We start from the raw sequence: 20,455 nt of genomic DNA on the forward strand, positions 1-20,455 counted from the left end.
GTGTCATGTTTACATTACTCGAGTACGGGAAAACCCAACTATGACGTCACACATTCCTGAAATAAGCGAATTACGACAAACCCACAGAACTTTTCCGTCAACAACCATGTAAAAATATTTTTTGCGTTCTGAAATTTACAAAATACCCTACCATGTACATATTATGGCCCGTTTTTATGATTTTATACTACCCGTTTTTACCGTATATGATCTTACTGAACTAAGAGATCCACTATGACGTCAAAGACGTACTGGACGCGCAGAGTAGGGAAACGGCAGAGTGGATTAATCTATTCCGTAATTTGATAATATTTGCAAGAAATTTTGAATGTTTTAAGATATTTTTATACTAGATGGTGAACGCAAACAAACAGTCAAAAAATTATACAAGTACTGTGGTTTCAATCTCGTTTTGTACATATTTTATCAGAGATTATGACGTAAATCAACTGAGTCACGTGACCATCTATCCTTCATCCCCTTAAATAGTACCGTTCACGGTAGCTCAGTCGGGAGAGAGCTCGCTCCGACTTTACGTGCGATGTTGGTGACGTTTGACGTTACGCTTTCATAGCGTTATGGAAAAATTGACGTAAAGCTTCTTATTGTATTACTTGCTTGACTGGTACCCCATTGCTATCTCTTTGTACTTGAAATACAAGTGTAAAAACTAATGAACATAATGGGCGCTTTGGATTTGTATGTGTATGATAAATTTTGTTAATTACTCGAAGCAGTCTTAACGCATTTTCATGTATTGTCGTTGAAGCAGAACGAATTTTACGCGTCAAGAACGTCCACTAGACAAATATGTTGAATCTCCTAAATGTTGCATAAAATATTAATTAATGAAGTAGATTTATTAATCTGACATTCAATCTAAACGTTTAGAGCAGCACATTATGAACATTCAATTATTCTTGTAGTCGATGGGGAAAACAATATAACTTAACGACTCAAAAAAAGCATTGTATTATTTATACACGTCATTTTAGACGCTGGACATTTCTATTGAACTTGTAATCCAATTACTAGCTCCAAAGCATGCAGTTTGATATCAACATCAATGAAATATTTCAAATCTATAGGAAAAGCACATCATTTTGATATAATTTGGTTCTATATAAACTTTCGTGTAAATGAGTAAATTTATTGTGTATATTCATATGCACGTTTTTAATTAAAAGCGTTACAGATTCTTCATCTGTAAAAACTACCTCTTTTTATTTCTTGCCAAAATTTAATGCAAAATTGTTAATAAAATCATAAACGACATGGTTTTTCTATTATTTTGTGAGGAAAATGAAAATTCTAGATTTACATAGGAACGCTCTACACATGAGAAATGCGCTATCCCTGCTAAAAAATGTAACGCGTTACACGCTTAAAATACCCTTTATTTGCGTTTTAAAATATTACCTTTTGCATAAAAATTATTTAAATGTTATTTTCTAACAAAAATCAGGTAGTTCTGTTGAAAATCTATCCAATCATACCAAATCCATCCATATTGCAAGTATATTTTTAAAATTACCGATGAGTTTGATAGGTCAGATTCTAAAATTGTAAAATAGCACCAACAACGCGCGTAACGTCTCCGTGATCGGGAGGTCGTCAGCTCGAATCTTGGCCGTGACTAACCTAAGTCGATAAAAAATGGGAAGCAACTGTTCCTTCGACATGCACCCGGCACTTTGAAGTGAAAGTTGCGGGTTCTTCGGATGAGACCTTAAAAACCGAGGTCCCGTGTCATGGTAGGCGTTGGCACGATAAAGACCTCCCACTGCTCAATGGCCGAGAAAAACTCAAAATGTTAAGCCCTTCACCGGTATATGGTGACGTCTCTATATGAGTAAAATATTCTTGAATGGGACATAAAACAATATACAATCAATTAATCGATCGAATTAAATAGTAAGTAACTTAGTATCTTTTTAAATCATTTTGCTACAAGTAGAAACTATTGAAAAAGCGGATTATTTTCGTTTTTTTTTTACAACTAATGAATCAGTTATTTAAAAGAACAAATAATTTCTTAATCGAGACAGGCTATTGACAAATAAGTTAATGTTACAGGGATATTACAACCTCCTTGAAAATGTGGAAAAAGGAAAATATAAAGTTAACTTATTTTAAAAACTTTTTTTTTCAAGAACCATCGATTTAGAAGGAATGATGCGTATGTGAAGGCTTATATGTACATACGAAAGATTCCATATTATTCATTTCAATAGGGTCAAAATAAAGGATCATTGTAAAGAAATATATTAAAAACTCATAACATTTTATTTCTAAAAACAAAACAATAGCAAACTTTGAAAGATTTTTTTCAAAGCTTTAAAAAACAATTTTCAAACTCATGAATCCATTACCAAAATGAATATTGTACGAAATAAGGATTTCTAAGGAAACACCCTTATCACATTCTTCTCATATTCTGATCAGGTGCAAATTAATGGACAAGCGTTATATACAATATAAATATTTGAGAGAAGAATTCCAATCAGGGCAAGGTCAGCTACATCATAAGTACTGAAAACAATTTACTTGTATGCATATTGGTAAAAGTTTTTTTTTTAATTGTGGACCTTTGGGTCATAGTAAATTTTGATAATGAATGTATACAGAACAAATGTATTTATTTTTGTTACATTGCATTTACATTTTTACATTGATAGTAAAATTTTCCCATGTTGTTTGATTCAAGTTGCATAGTTTATGACCGAAAGGGTCAAGGAATAAGCCGCTGTATAATGTTATTTTTATCAGAATAAAGCGGGAAAGAATTTTTTTCTAAATCTCTCTCTCAGGAACTAGATGGCCAAAGTTAATCAGATGAGTATTAAGGATCATCGACATCACTGGAATTGTAATTTTTAAGGGACAAATGAACACATGGTCACATGACTCGTTTTAACTACATCATAGTCTCTGATAATATACATGTATGTACTAAACATGATTGAAACCACAGTGCTTGTATTATTTTTTGATAGTCTGTTTGAGTTTACAATCGTGTATAAAATATTTTAAAATATAATAAACTTTGATTTTTATTATCAAATTAGGGAATAGATTGATATACTCTTCTGTGTCCCTACACTGCGCGTCCAACGAGTCGTTGACACCTTTGCCGATCTCTTAGTACAGAAAGAATATATACGGCAAAACGAGGTCAGCTATTTTAACAGAGAAACTGGTCATGAGCATAATATGATTACTAGTAGTTTCTTTTGTGAATTAGGGAACATAAAAAAATATTGATACATGGTTGTTGATGGAAATCTCTAGTAAGTTTGTCTTATTTTGCTTATTTCGCAAATGTGTGACCTCATAATTTGATTTTCCGGTATTCAAGGAATGTAAACATGAAACGTTTTCTCATGCTTATGTCTTGTTTAATTATGCCTTCTGCGATATTTTCACAATTAATTTATAAATAAAGAACTTGCATTTCAACGTATATTTTCAAAAATTTAATAATAGAACCATGATTTTTTTTAATGTTTTAGTTATCTTAAAAGTGCGCAATTTCCTTTCTCCAGATGCAGTGTAATAGAAGAAATTTGCTTTTTCGAATTTCAAACCGTATTTATACTCTGAAATATTTTAAAAGACACATTTCCATTCACATATTACTTTATCTATGCTAAAAAAATCAATTATAGACAGAGTATTGGGCCCAGAAACAAGACGTCAAAAATAGGGCTAGAAACCATAACTGCGTTTATGTATGTAGGACATGCTAAATAACAAATATTCAAATTAATAAAAAAAAAATGACAAGTAATTTTCTTCTTCCCCTTATTTTCAGCTTAGAGATAGGGAAGGTACATACGATACACCTTACATCTGTTGACAATGATGGGGATGCAATTCGCTGTGAAAATTCAAAATATGTGGAATCTTCAGGCATGGGACCTTTTGTAGCGAACTTAACAACGCAAAGTCTTTTTTCCCTTAATCGAACGGTGTGTATTACTGCAATTATTAAAACATGTAATTTTTTTTTACGTTTTTTAACTGTGAATTCTTGAGATTTTTTCTTGTAAATAATCTTCGATCAATGTGGAAAGGAGTAATATGTATATGAAGATATGTATATCTAAAATCTTTCTTTATTCATAAATTGTCCTTTTTGAATTTTCTTCTAGACATGTGTAATGAAGGTTAATGTCAGTCAAAGCTATTTTCATGAGAATGACACATTTGGTGTAGCAGTAACGGTAAAAGATTACGGTACACACCCTTTATCAATTCAGACTACAACGCTGGTGCCTCATATTCCATATAAAAACACTATTGGAAGGGTTGTGGTATTGGTATGTTTAATTTTAAAAGAATATTCATTTTCATTTCATAAATGGCATGAGATTGTCTATTTACTCGGTATTTTCAATGCATAAACGATAATATTTTGGAATTAATATTTTCTTTCTTGCAAAACTCAAATTTTAGATGTATTTCAAAATCACGGGAAGAACAGATCCCCCTACCATCATTCCACCTACTCCAGGAAATAACCAGGAATACACTATTTATGTTGGAGGAGATTTCCATGTAGATGTTTACGCCAAAGCAACATTTGGAAGGTATGGTTTGGAAATATTTGAGAAGTCTACAATATTTTCAAAAGTAACAACTTCTGGACCACTTCTTGATTTTCTTTTGAAGGAAGATTGTGCGATTTGATTTCCTTCGACGAGATGGGAAACCGGTCAATCATACAGGAATTCAAAACGCATCTCATATCAGTGACAATGCTGTATTTATATCAATGCGCTGGTCTCCAACAAAAGTGGACAAAGGCCATCATATCCTATGTGCAAATGCTGAAGATAATATAAGGTGACCTCAAAATTCTATAATACAACAAACGTTTGTCGGAGATCATGAAGCATGTTTGAAAAAAAAATGCTCGTAGTGTTTTACAGATGAATGAATAAAACATTGAAGACTGCCTGACGAGCCAATTTTCATCGACGTACTTATTTCGTAGAAAAATAGGAGACCAATCGACTTTATAGGTCAGCGAAACACAATGCAACAACATTCCAACCATTGAATGTGGTTCCAGTTTTATTATTAGATGCCTAAACATTCACAATTTTAACTCTACACTTACCATACTTAGTTTGGTTACTTAACAATGGCAGGGTAGGGGAACAAGAAATGCATCTAATAAGTAATATTTAGCAATAATAAGTAGTGCTCCCAACCCACTGAAATTCCTGATCCTTGGTCAACACATTTAACAATTTCGGAAAAGGCACCCGTGCTCGTCATAAATGTTTGATTATTACCAAAAGGCAGATTTCAAAGTATTAATTTATTTTCAGTACATAATTAGAGCCCTTTATACAGTTCCCTTGACACAGGGACCTTGAAAAATTTACAATTCTGAAAGAAAAACCCTTGTTATCATGGCTATATACTAGGTAGTTTATCTGCTTAATACACAGGAACAGAGGAGTAAGTTTTAAAAGAATATTTTTTACTATAAAAATTAAAATAACCTCACCCTAACACCAGAACCATTGACCATGGGGCCGTAAAAGTCTCAACTTGTATAGAGGCACCTTTCCTCATAATAATTATATGTGAAGTTAGTTTGTTTAATGTCAAGGAGCAGAGAAGAATATTATCAAAGACTTGGTCTATTTTCACTATCTTAAAAATAGAGCAGCATCCTAACACCAGAAACCCTGCCCAGGGATTTTAAAATTCCCAATTTTAAGGAGAAATCCATCCTCATTTGAAATATTTGTTTAATCAGTTTGTTTAATACATAGGAGCAGAGATTTATAAAGAAATAATGCACTTTCACTGTATTATTTATATACTCCCAGGAACCATTCAAACAGGGATTAACAATCGAAATCATAAGAGCTAGGTCCGGATGAGAGTCATTTACTTCATTATACTTTTTGATCTTTCATATTAAAAACATTTGTCCTTTCATCTATGGAATTGTATATTATGATTCGAGTCAAGTTTGCGCAAATTCCAGTAGCCTGATAAAAAATGACATCCCCCTCCCGCATACTAAATTTATTACAACTCGGTACGTTTTGACGTTGCTGTTTTGACTTTGGTGTTACGGGCCTGTCATTCCTCATCGATAAATCAATGAATTGCATTTAATTTACTTCATGTTTGCTTTAACTTGCTATTAGGAAAGGAAATATAAGCTTGTTAAAAAATAATTAATTTTTTAAGGATACTGTTCAAAAAGTAACAAATAAATATAGTATGTATAATACTTATTTTTAAATCTTTTCTTCTATTCTGAACAGGGTAATGACTGTGGATTTACACTGCTTTCGCATTGTTGTCAAAGGTTTGTGAATTCTTAGAAAGATAAAAAAATAGACTTTGATAGGGAAACTGCTGTAAAATTATTAAATTTTACAAAACATTTTGTAAAGTAGAGAATATTGACTCGTTGATTCATTATATGCTCTTTACGTCCCATTTTGAATTGTTCAATCATAAAGAAAATCACCCATATACTGGTCAAGGTTTTTTAATTTGACCTTTACTGGGTACTCAGGGTCACTGAGCAGAAAGAGAGAGAGAACATTTAACATGCCAACGCCTGTCGTGAAGCGGGGACTCAATTTTACGGTGTAATCAGAAGGAACCACGGCTTTCACTTCAAAATGCTTGGTGCACTGGGCCATTTTTTTTTATTAGGTGTTTTTCAAGACTTTTTTTTAAAAAAAAATAAGGTCGGTCGGTCGAGAGAAAAAAAAGACTGTGAGTTGAAAAGTGGTTGCACTAAACAGATCACGATAGAGAACTTTAGAGTACACTAGTATTTAATATTTCAAAAACTTTTACATGCAATTAAACAGCTTTTTGTATGTAATTCTACTTTAGTTTAACATAATTACATATTTTAAACAAAAGATGTATGTTCTCCTAAGTTTCTTAGTAATTTTAATTTCTGATTTGATGTTGTGATTTATCGTTATGATCCTGATCTAATTTAACTTGGAATGGTTCACTGTTAATGTGAAAAATATTTACGTAATGCAATTAATTTAATTTTTGATAAATAAAATTTAGTTGATTGCAACTACCAATATGGCAATTAAAATTATTTTCAAAAATTTTAATTCTCACCTGTAAAATTGTTAATTGAATCATTTATAAATAGCAGTTTTGATAGAAATTCAAAATAAAAATAAATTTAAATCATCATCATGTTTTCTCAGTGGACATTGCACTTCATGACCTATATACTGCATGTGTTTACCATTAACAGAAGAATGAAGGAAATTCGGATTAAGTAAAAACGATCGTTTTTGGAAGTAAACAAGTCAAGAAGAATTGCAAAATAGATATGATTGTGGATATTTACGAAGAATAGAAGCATACTGTATTAAAAATTTTCATTCATTGAAGACATCACATTAGATCAGAGAACAATTAAATTAATCAGGACAAGCCCTCACCCCAGTCGGTCACATGGACCGGTGGTACAAGATGTACAGTGAATTTCATCCAAGAAATTTCGATTTTTTATCAATTTTGCAGGTAGGACAAATGGTTTTTGGAAACACTGTATTGATGACATGCTCCTTTCCATGGTCGTCACCATTTTTGCAGCATGTGACACATTTTTTCCCAAAGGTTTAGCTTCGTATTTTTCGGCGGCAATTTCAATTGTAAAAAAAAAAGCCTAACAAAATTTTTTTTTCAATTTCTCAAATTTTAAGTCGGCGATCTTGAAAAACAACTAATAAAAAAATGACCCTGCGTATAAACACTTCCTATTCATTTTTTTTTTATCGACCAAAGTCAGTCGCGACCGAAATTCAAGTTCACGAAGCGAACATTATACCGTTAAGCTACCGTGATTGTACAATGAATTCAATTTGTTGCGAAATTTGGATACATAATGGTTTTTGTTAATGTTTTTTTTCAATTAAGTAACATTTTTGTTATTTTATTTTACACTGATTTTCACTGAAACTCTATCTGGAATTTTAAGAAAATATTTGATAGTATCAAGGATCTGTTGAAAATATTTTCGTAGTATTTCATTATCACCTTAGGGACCTGGTCGACAATGAAATCGAAAATCAACGGCGGGTGTGACCGGTGGCAGGGGATACTCACTCCTCCATGGCACCAGCTCCCACCTCTGATTTTTTAGAGGTCCGTGTTTGCTCTGCTCCTATTTTGTATCGTTTTATGGACTTTTGATCTTGAATACTATTCTATATCTCATTACGTTTCATTTCAAAAGGTTAAAGCATGAAAATGATTAGATTTCTATTTAAAAGAAAACTATTTTTGAAACATGCCTTTATATATTTCAGAAAATATCTTTCACCCAACAACGAAAGAAACAGTAAGTTAAAAATTCAATAAAATAAAAAATTATTAAAAAAAATATATATGAAAATTTTACTCATCAGATCATTCTTCATAATTTGTAATCTGTACTAAGAAGTATTGAAAATAGAGTTTTAAGAAAAAAAAGCTAATTTATATTTTGCTTTAAACTTCCTTTTTAGGAAAAGCCCTATTTTGTGTCATTCCCAGAGCCAACAGATTTAAAATGCAAAAAAGACACCTATTGTCGATTTCCTGTTTATGCGACTACTACACATGCTGGGTATGTTTATAAACACAATGTAAATGTCATATAATCAACGTTTATAAATTTAAAAAAAAATGAAATTTTGATATTTTAAAATATTTTATCCAATTCTAAATTCATTTTTTGTAAAGTTAAATTTCTTGCTTATACTGATTGATTGATTAATTGTACATGTATATTGTTTAACGTCCCGCTCGAGAATTTTTCACTCAAATGGAGACGTCACCGTATGCCGGTGAAGGGCTTCAAATTTAGACCTATATTCGGCACTTAGGACCTTTGAGCATGGGGGTTCTTTATCGTGCCAACGCCTACCGTGACACGGGACCTGCGTTTTAAGGTGATATCCGAAAGACCTGTGACTTTCACTTCTGGTTCCGAGCGCTTGGCGCAGGAACAGTCACTAACTTTGTTTACGTCTTAGGTATGACGTGACGATATCTATCTATCTATCTATCTCTCTCTCTATATATATATATATATATATATCTCTCTCTCTCTCTCTCTCTCTCTCTCTCTATCTCTCTCTCTATATCTATATATATATCTATATATATATATATATATATATATATATATATATATATATATATATATATATATATATATATATATATATATATATATATATATATATATATATATATATATATATATATATATATATATATATATATATATATATATATATATATATATATATATATATATATATATATATATATATATATATATATATATATATATATATATATATATATATATATATATATATATATATATATATATATATATATATATATATATATATATATATATATATATATATATATATATATATATATATATATATATATATATATATATATATATATATATATATATATATATATATATATATATATATATATATATATATATATATATATATATATATATATATATATATATATATATATATATATATATATATATATATATATATATATATATATATATATATATATATATATATATATATATATATATATATATATATATATATATATATATATATATATATATATATATATATATATATATATATATATATATATATATATATATATATATATATATATATATATATATATATATATATATATATATATATATATATATATATATATATATATATATATATATATATATATATATATATATTTCTATCTTTCTTTCTTTCTTTCTTCCTTCTTTCTTTCTTTCTTTCTTTCTTTTCAACAAACTTTACTTTACAAGGAAACCCTTGTGTAGCCACGTGAACATACCTATTTCCTCTCCATTTAAAGGAAATATCAGTCCAACTGAATAAAACTCCCCTAGAATACTTTATGTCCATTAAAAGTTGCTTTTTAAGTGCATGTGAAGGGGTCTTCTCATTCTTTTTCTAGAAAAAATATGGAAAGTTTTACAGAGTCAAGAAGACAATATACACTGTAGCTAAGCAGTAACATTCAACTAGATATCACAAGAAAACATTGATGTTACCATCAATTGTCGCCCGGGAAATATATAAAGTAAAAAATGGGAATGAGTCATGATCATCTTTGATTTGTGTGGGTCCTTCGGATGAGACTGTATAAACCGAGGCCCCGTGTCGCAGTAGGTACTGGCACGAAAAAGATTCCTCACTGCTCAAAGGCCCTGAGTGCTGAGCATAGGACAAAATTTGTAGCCCTCCACCGGCAAGTGGTGGCGTCTCCATATGAGTGAAAAATTCTCGAGAGGGACGTTAAACAACATCCAATCAATCAATCGATATGTGTGAAAAGGCATGCGTCTAGTTGATGGAGACAATAGTTGCGAATATTTTGAAAACTAACAGTCGGATAAAAATCAAACAAAAACGATACCATTTGAAACTTGATTAATTCCTCAAGTAAATGTTGGCTGCATAAAATATATATTGAAGTTAGACACAATCATCATCTATATTCAAAACTGTATTAATTTTCAATCATAGAATATGAAACACGAACTGTGCAGAGTACGTTTTTATTCGCGAAGTAAAATTCGATGTTCTAAAAAAAAGGGGGACCTGTCGTTTTTTAGATAGTAAATTATAAGCAACATAATATATTTAATATGAAAAACATATATATTTTTACAGATTCACTTTATTGAAGTAAATATATTATGTATCTCGTAATTTATAATGGGAAAAACATTCTGATTAACAATATTTTCAATGTTTAGAAAACCTTTAATTCTGAATAACTTCTCCCACCCCAATCCCCATACACCAGCACTTACACTTATATGTATAGAGCAGCCAGGTCCTCCGGACTGCAATTAGAAGCTGAATGAATGTTAGACATATCAAAACCATTTTTTTAAAACAATTATTTGATGCGTGCTCCTATTTCAAATATTTGTTTTTACAAAAAACGATTATACGATAGAGATCACATAAGATCTCTTACGGCCTAATGGTCTCATTCTAGCTACTTTCAAAATGTCATTTTGTCCTATTTTTCTGAAAGGACAGATTTTTCAGTAATTAATGGTGATGTTTCATACACCGCTATGCAACTCCAAAATTATAGTCCCTCCTAGACTAAACACGTTCACTATTTCTACTTTATAAAAAGGAAAAACAAAATATTTTCGAAATATTTCGAAACATTTGAGAATGCATTTAGTAGACATCTAAGCAAATATACTGAAAAAACTTTACTTTTTAAAGAAACCAGAACCCGGTTCTAAACAGTAAATATGTTTATTGCATTTTGATATTTTATGATGATTTTAATAATACATCTCTACATTTTACCTAGAGGCATCACAAGTATCATTAGTACACCTGAGAGCAAGGAGAACGTTACCATTCAATACAGTAGAGAACTCATCTACGGCACCATTGATGCTAAAGTGGCACAAGTAGAATTTTTTGCCAGTCAGGCTGGCGCAAGGCAAATTTGTTTAAGAGCATTAGACAGGTATTTGGGTTATTTTGTATATTTAATAAACTTTTTAATTACCTTTTGAACAATACAAAAGTCTTTCCCTTCATTTATTTGTAATTTTGTTTAATATTTAATGCTTCACATAAAATGTCTTTTTTTTAACACAAGGTCAAAAGTTTGATGAATTTTATGAATCAAAATAATTGTTAGTTAAGATTTTCCTTAACGTTCTATAATTTAACCAATAATTTGTTAATAACAAATAATAATGAACAACTAGTATATCTACTTTAGAAAGTTTCCTCATAATCTTTTTTTTTGTAAAATCTATAAGAAATCGTTTGCATTAAAGAAATACCTATATGTATAGTTTTTTATTTTATGATGCGTTTTGGAACACTACCTTTAAAATCACGCACAATGTGATACTTGAAAGAATACAAATTATTCGCATATTTTGAAATGACACAATAGAAGACTTTTAAGAACATTTCGTCAGATTTTAAACGAATATAATTTGTCTTTCTTACAATTAAAACACACACTGTACATACTGTACAAAGAAAAATATCCATGTCCGAATGACGACATAGTAAATATGAGGACTGGAGGAAGTAGTGACTTCATGAAATAAAACATTGGTTTACCGAACTATTGCTATCTGTCTCTTTGTCAAACATGCAGCTTACCGCAATTTAGTTTATTGAATCGTCCAGTTTAATGTTTTTTTCTATTTTTTTTTTTATTTCAGACACGCTTATTCAGACAGGTGTCTCTATGTTACGGTAGAATTACCAGGTAGGAGCTTCCTTTCAATCTGAGAGAAGATCAAATCTTCTGTTATAAAGTTATATTTACAGTTAATCAAAACATTATTCCTTTTATTCTTTAGATCCCTGTGCATCAGAACTTTGCCAAAATTTTGGACGTTGTCAGTCATTCAATAGCAACACCAGATATAACTGTTCCTGTAGGAACGGATTCAGTGGGAACCTTTGTGAAAAAAGTAGTCTGAAAATTTGTACTAAAATCAAGCTTCAAAATGAAATATCAGGAATGTTGATTTTAAAAAAATAAGGGAAAGCAAATTCAACTATTTTCAGAAAAAGGGATACTTGCTTCTTCCCATAAGTTAAACTATAATTTTTAAGTCACCTGAGCTGTTGCTTTCCATTATCGTCCATCATAGTGCGATGCGCGTCGTTCGTCGTGCATCCTGCGTTGTGCGTTAAAATTTGAACTTTTTATGCTTCTTCTCTGCAAAAACTCAACCAATTTCAACCAATTTTCTAATGAAGCACTTATGAGTGAAGAGAAACAAAAACTGCGAATTTCATGTCCCCGGATTCCCTGGGGCATGGGAGTGGGACCAAAACCACTAGATTAATGCAATCTTTGAAGATTTTCGTTACTCATCGACATCAAACAGTGAAATTGTTTGCATGCCTGTAGTGAGTATTAAACCATGTACAAAAAATTGTAAAATTCATGATCGCTGGGTCAAGGGTTCTAATGATAGCGCGGGGCTATTAGATCATTTAGTCAAAATGCATTATTTCTTTGAAAATCTTCTCTGCTGTTGGACATCAACACAGATACATGAATTGAAGAAGGCGTATTTCATTACATAAGGTTCTCAAAAATTGCCTATTTTATAAAAAAAAATTTCAGCAACTGTTAGAGATTTAATGAATAATTTTTACGAGGTTAATTATTGACAAACAAGTGAAGGAAACAAGAATATCAGCAGCCTCGTTTAAAGTCATAAACTTCTATGTTCGATACAATGGCCTTGTCAGCAAATACAATTTATGATTGAGTCAAATGCTGACTGACGTTTTTCATACTAATGTGGGTTGGCAGGGGGTGCTAACTCCTCCATGGAACCTGATCCTACCTCTGATATTTTGGAGGTCCTTGTTGGCTCTGCTCTTATTTTGAATTATCAGATTTTCATCTGGGTAAAACACAAATAACCACGTACATCTTAGTAAACATTGGCAAGGATGTCTCTTCCATAATTATGAATTCCATGGCCCCTGGGTCAGAGATTCTGGTGTTAGGATGGGACTCTATTTATTAAAAGGTAAAAATTCATCAATTCTTTGAAAACCTTCTTGTCTGCTCCTCTGTATTAAACAAACTAACCAAGTACATAGGTATGTTAAATAAGACTGCCTCTTCCAAAATTGTAAATTTAATGGCCTCAGTGTCAGGGGTTCTGGTTCTAGGGTGGAGATTTATAGATTATATACTAGTAGTAAATGCTTTCTATTTTTGAAAATTTTCTCTGTTTCTGGGCAGGGGTTCTGATGTTAGGGCGGTGCTCTCTTGATAATATAGTGAAAATATATTAATTCTTTGAAAACATTTTCTCTGCTCATGGGTATCAAATAAACTATTCAAGTACATAATTTGTTAAATACAGTGCCCGCATCGTTATTCTTTACAGGATACACGATACGATAGGATACACGCACGATACGATAGGATTCACGCACGATACGATATGATACACTCACGATAGGACAGGATACACGCACGATAGGATTAACGCAAAACACGATAGACACAAAACACGATACACGCAAAACACGAGAAACGCAAAAAACAATAGACCTGATAAACGATCTTCACGATAAGATAAACGCAAAACCTGATAGGATTGTTTCAAAATGCAGAACGTTTTCTGACAAGGCGAAAAGATTAATTTGTTTAGTTACTGCAATATTTTAATTTAAATACTTGCAAAGCTTCAAATCTAAATTATAAGTACATTTAATTATTATAAAAAAAAGAATTGAGATCACTGTGGTAATTTTACAAAAGTTGTTTATTTATATTAAAAAATTGACAATGATTGAATGGATTATTATGAAATTGAGATTGTAATTTTTTTTAAATTTCTACTCAATTGTGTGAATTTACGATTATTTGTGTAAATGTCGAAATTCTCATCTTAAGGTTGAACTATGAATCGTTTTATTATGGATATATTAACATACATGCAATTGTTGCACAAAAATCCCTTACATTATTATGTGCCGTTTCTTACGGATACTATTATAAATTTAAGAAACTCTACAAATAGATTAATTATTTATGAAAAATATACATTTGTACCTTATAAATTTATCTAAGTACTAAGTTATTTTACGGAAGAAATTTACGCAATAAATTAAATATGTGTATTTAATGTCTAAAGCCTAAAATCTGCGGTGTATCCAAAAATTTTCAATTAAGTATCAATATCTTCGGAAAAAATACATGTAGAAGACCGGCCGAAAGAAAGGTTCAATGAAATCGGCTTTAACAAAATAGATTTAACATGGTAGATGTATCAAGAACTATATAGTTCAATAAAATTAATTTCCTGAATCGAAATCTAAATAATTGTTGATATATCGCGCTCTGCATTAATACATGTAAACTGTGTCAACGGAATAAGAATCTGCTACAACTCCACATGTACATGAACGTTTACGCTATGATCTCACTTATGTATATGTAAACATTTATATAACAGATACGTAAAACCTCGTATTAATTAACGAACAGTGAATGATAAAATACTTTTTTCTTTACAATGCAAAACACAAAAATTAATAAACAAATATTGAAAGAGTGAAATGCGACTTTTCCGACTTAATAATTATAAATCATTGCTTTTAAACTTTGCCTGTACTGTTTCTAATAATAACAAAAATAGGTTTAAGTCGGCAAATGAATTATTAAACCCTGAAAAAAACAAGAGGCTCATGGGCCTTATAGGTCACCTGAGCATTATGCAACAACTATCCAGTGATTGAATTTGATCCGTTTTAAGTCAGATGCTATAGCATTTACAATTTTGATCAGCATAACTATACACTTAGCAGTTGCTTAGTTTGGTTACTTCATACCCATAGGCAGGGTAGGGGAACAAAAAAATGCATTTCAACAAATCAGTAATATTCAGCAATAATAAGAAGTGCCGCTACCACACATGAACCTTTGACTCTTAGGCCTAGATTCACACATTACAAAATTTTTGAAAAGGCATTCTTGCTTTTCAAAAATATTTGATTAATACCAAGGAGCAGATTTCAAACAATTAGTTCAACTTCAGTATAAAAGTACAGCCGCTCCCCCTCTAAGGTACAACTGACCCTGGAGCCTTCTTGAAATTCACAATTCTGAGAGTTTAGGGCCCTTATTTATAACTATATAGGTAGTTCATCTGCTTAATACCCAGGAGCAGAGAAGAAAATATATTCAAAGATTTAATGTTTTTTCACTATATAATCAATAGAACCCCACCTTAACACCAGAACCCCTGACCCTGGGGCCATAAAATTCACAATTTCGGTAGAGGCACTCTTGCTCATCAAAACTATGGACTTAGTTAGTTTATTTAATACCTAGAGCAGAGAAGAAGATTTTCAAAGAAATAATTCATTTTCACTATATAATCAATAGAGCCCCACCCTTACACCAGAACCCCTGACCCTGGGGCCATAAAATTCACAATTTTTGTAGAGGCACTCCTGCTCATCATAACTATGTACTTAGTTTATTTTATGCCTAGGAGCAGAGATGAAGATTTTCAAAGAATTCATGTATTTTCACTATATGATCAATAGAGTTCCATCCTAACAACAGAACCCCTGACCTTTGGGCCATGAATTTCACAATTTTGGTAGAGGCATTCTTGCTCATCATAACTATGTACTAAGTTAGTTTATTTAATACCCAGAGAAGAAGATTTTCAAAGAAATAATGCATTTTCATTATTTACTATTTCAGCCCCGCCCTAGCCTAAGAACCCCTGACCCCAGGGCCAATAGTTTCACAATTTTGGTAAAGGACTCAAAGCTGATTACAATCATGCAAACATTTTGACTGCTTGATGTCCAGGAGAAAAGAAGAAGATTTTTAAAGAATTCAATAATTTTAATGGTTTTAGCCCCACCCCCAGGCCCCAGGGGGGGGGGCAGGGATAATGAAATTCACAATTTTTGTTTCCCTTTACCCATAGATGATTTGTGCCAAATTTGGTTGAAATTGGTTCAGTGGTTGCAGAGAAGAAGCTGAAAATGTTCAAAAGTTTACGACCGATTGACGATGAACGACGTACGACGGACGACGACGGACGAAATCAGATAGCAATAGGTTACCTGAGTGACTCAGGTGACCTAAAAAGCAATGAGATGATTTTTTTTATCCATAATGATAAATTGAACAATTATCTAATTTATTTTGAATATAATCTTTAATAAGTTTGTTCACACAAGTAAGGAACAAAACCCCGAAAATAAGTAGATACGTTCATTAGAACCAAGTAGTATTCGAAGTTACTAATTGACCCCAGGTGAGAGAGCAGTACAGGTATGTTGACGTTGAACACACACGGGCCGAGGTGTCATTTAGGGGAGAAGGGGGGGGGGGGGGTTGACCGCACAGGAAGGCAGTGTGCTGATTAGAGAGGTACACATACGTGTCAGTTTTCTGATAAATAAAGGTCTTCGATTTGACACTCGATATATTAAATTTTCAGTTTATTTCCACGCCAAAAAGGTAAGCTGTTAGAAAAAGAAAATCATCATGACGTATTAATCAATTTATTTATTTATGAATTACGTTATTTATTTGTTCTGTTCCTTCTACGCTTTAATATTTCTTCTAATGATTAAGAAGAAAGGGGTAAAACTGTCTTTTCTCTTTTTCGATTGAAGTAATCTTATTTTAGTTTACATAACGAAAAAAGAAACTCGGAATAGCTCAGTAGTTTCTTTCTATAGTAAAGATAAAAAGCGAGGGTTTCCGAATATACACGATAAACGGAAAACACGATAGAAAACGCAAAACCTAATAACCGGAAAACACGAGACGATAGGATATGATAGGATACACGCACGATACGATAGGATACACGCACGATAGGACACGATAGAATTGTAAATGATAACGATACGGATACTGTAAGACAGTCTCTTCCAAACTTGTAAATTTTGTAAACCCAGGGTAGGGTTCTGGTGTTCGGTCGGGGCTGTATTGATTATATATGAATATTGAAAATTCTTCTCCTTTGCTCCTGGATACTTAACCAATAAACAATGTGCATGGATATAATGAGAAAGGATGACTCATCCATAATTATGAAATTCAGGAACTCTGGATGAGGGGTTCGAGTGTTAGGGAGGGACTCCAATGATTAAATAGTAAGAAAGCATGAATTCTAACTAATTCATTTCCATTGCGTCTGGGTTTCATGCCAATGATTTACGTTCAAGTCTATGATGAAGAAGAGTGCCTCTTATTAAATGGTTTTTTTCATAACCCATGGATCAGGGGCTTGGGGGTTACATAGTCTGAAAATAGGCTGAAAATAAATAATACTTTGAAATCTGCTCTTTGGTATTAATCAAGCATTCGTGATAAAGTAAATTTTCTTACAAAGTCTCCGCTTAGCGTATAATTATGATAAGCAATTGTGTCTATTTCAAATTTTGGAATTTCATGGCCTCCGGTTTAAACCACAAACCAAATTCAATTGTTCGAAAAATTTTCTATGGTATTCAGTTCATCTATAAGGCTTAATAGGCTGTTGGGCCCATTGTTTTATATTTTTATAAGTCCAAAAAACTGTTTTATCTTCAGATGACCATCAAGGACCTTGAGCCTTTCTATTGTCTGGTTAAAAGATACATGAAGGGTGTTCATGAAATTTGATATTTTTATTGATCGTGTCATTTGTTGTTATTGAAGCACTTTTATATACACGAGAATATTTTTTGTACTTTGACAGGAAATAAGCCATGTGACCCCAATCCATGTCTTTTCAACGGAACATGTTATGAAGTTCAATTTCCTCCTTATTTCTTTTGCATATGTGTTGACGATAGAAAAGGCGAATTTTGCGATATTGGTAAGATTATGATTGTTCTTTTATTACGAAAAAATCTGATATGAAGAAATATACGACGACATTTACTAACACATTACTTTCGTTGTTCTGCAATATTGTATTTTAACATACAGCATAATTCTTCGTCCACGAAATCAAATCCTCACGAACCAAAAGATTTTCCTCAAGCCACAAAAATTTGATCCCACGAAAATATTTGATTTAACAGTATCTTAAATTCCAATTAAGTACTTTAATTTGTCATTCATACATATTTTCATTTGCATCATATGTGTTTTATGGTATGGTGTTATACAATATGAGCAGTTTATCTATGTGTACATGTAATGTTTATTTTACTTCCATTGAATTGAAATATCTTGTTTATATTGGTTTAAATATTGCAGGTGACTTACAATTATATTTCTATACAGGCAATTTCGTCACATATGATCCTCATTTGAAAGACAATGCCTATGTGGCGAAATTGCCTATGGTATATCGGGCACAAATTGAAATGATTATTCAGCAGATGCATTGACTATTGATTTTTAAAATTACAAATTATTTGTTTTTTTAAACAATCCTATAATGTCAAATTAATTGAAATACAGTACAATACAACAGTAGTCCTTTTCAAAATGTTGATGTGTTAAATATGTTGCAGTTATTCAAATATTGATCAATCAAGCTGAGGAAGAGTCCTTTATGAGATTGACCAATCCGATATATTTCTGAAGACCATCTGTAGCAAACCAAATAAGTCAGAGTTAACAATGATTGTTTGCCTATTTTGTTTATTGTCCTATTAAGAATGCTATAATCACATTGAGTCCCCTCTGTTTACTGGCGGGCTGAACTCGGTACTTACGGCTCCTTAGTAATGAGTGGTCTTTTTCGTGCAAGCACTAACTGTGATATGAGATTCAGTGATACAGTCTTAATTATTGGAAGGACCGGTCTCCATCTTCCTCTGTGATATTCGATCCCGCGATGCAAGGATCAATCTCTTTCACCGCGATTATAGGGCGATTACTGCACCACGCAAAAGACCATAAAATGTAAGATTTGATTTATTTTTTAATCAAACTTTAATATTTATAAATAACTAGATTACCCTAAAGCGAAGGATTCTATCGCAGAAAGGATTCCTATAGATAAATTTAGCATTCAACATTGATAACGATGCAAATAACGCTACTTCCGTTTTGCACTAACACACACATACATGTATCCCCTCCCACATGCATGAATACTTTACTATAGCAACTTTATTGTGAGGGGATAAAAGTAAAATTGTAGACTTTGTCTCATTTGTTTTTGATTTGATTCTGTTTTGAATCATAAGATATACATGTAATATCATAGAATACTTAAATTACTTAAACAGTACTAATAATTGATCTGTTTATGATAGACCGATGCCAGGCAAATCCATGCAATGCTACTCAAGTTTGTCAGACATCTGGGTCCGATGTTTGTATTCCAAGTAAGTTTTTTTTTCTTCTTAAGATTTAGATTAACAATGTGGTCTGATAAGCCATTTATCTTTAATATAAAATATAAAATTCATGCCAAAATTTTGATCATGGTCGATAATGTATTATGTCACCCTATGTAAAGTAACTACAAATTACATTTGGTGGGGAAGGCGGTATCATAAGTGATCCATCTATTATTTAGTTAGTAATGTTAAGGTTTTAATTCAGAGATAATATTTGTAATCTTTTTAAAACTTCACAGTAATAAGACATTAGAGTGCACTTTTGCATGGAACATTCAAAATGAAGCTCTTGATATTCTATTCATACTTGAACAAGTATTATTCATCGGAGAGGAAAAATCATACATATTTAATGAAATGTGTATATATGCTATAATTGTAGCATAGAAGGTGTAAAAATTGTGTTGTTTTAAAACTTAATGACATTAATATGATTAAGCAAAATAAGTATATGTGTTCCTATTTACAAAATTCAATAATAATTGAGGAATATCAATTTGCACATT

The 20,455-nt window shown here is 31.5% G+C and overlaps 1 protein-coding gene across 1 annotated transcript; it reads left to right on the forward strand.

The window, feature by feature from the left end:
- Nucleotides 1-3,267: 3,267 nt before the first annotated feature.
- Nucleotides 3,268-19,934, forward strand: LOC134263464 (uncharacterized; the record flags this gene model as incomplete). Its single annotated transcript, XM_062745817.1, has 13 exons — nucleotides 3,268-3,290; nucleotides 3,815-3,830; nucleotides 4,155-4,322; nucleotides 4,459-4,592; nucleotides 4,675-4,848; nucleotides 6,297-6,340; nucleotides 8,331-8,362; nucleotides 8,529-8,629; nucleotides 11,431-11,592; nucleotides 12,311-12,357; nucleotides 12,452-12,565; nucleotides 18,347-18,466; nucleotides 19,863-19,934. Coding segments are annotated over exons 1-13 (1,207 nt in total), but the record flags the coding sequence as incomplete, so codon positions are not given.
- Nucleotides 19,935-20,455: the final 521 nt, after the last annotated feature.

This window comes from Saccostrea cucullata, unplaced genomic scaffold, assembly GCF_032062105.1.
Source record: "Saccostrea cucullata isolate Sc308-1 unplaced genomic scaffold, CSIRO_AGI_Scuc_v1 ctg11152, whole genome shotgun sequence".
NCBI classification, from domain to species: domain Eukaryota; kingdom Metazoa; phylum Mollusca; class Bivalvia; order Ostreida; family Ostreidae; genus Saccostrea; species Saccostrea cuccullata.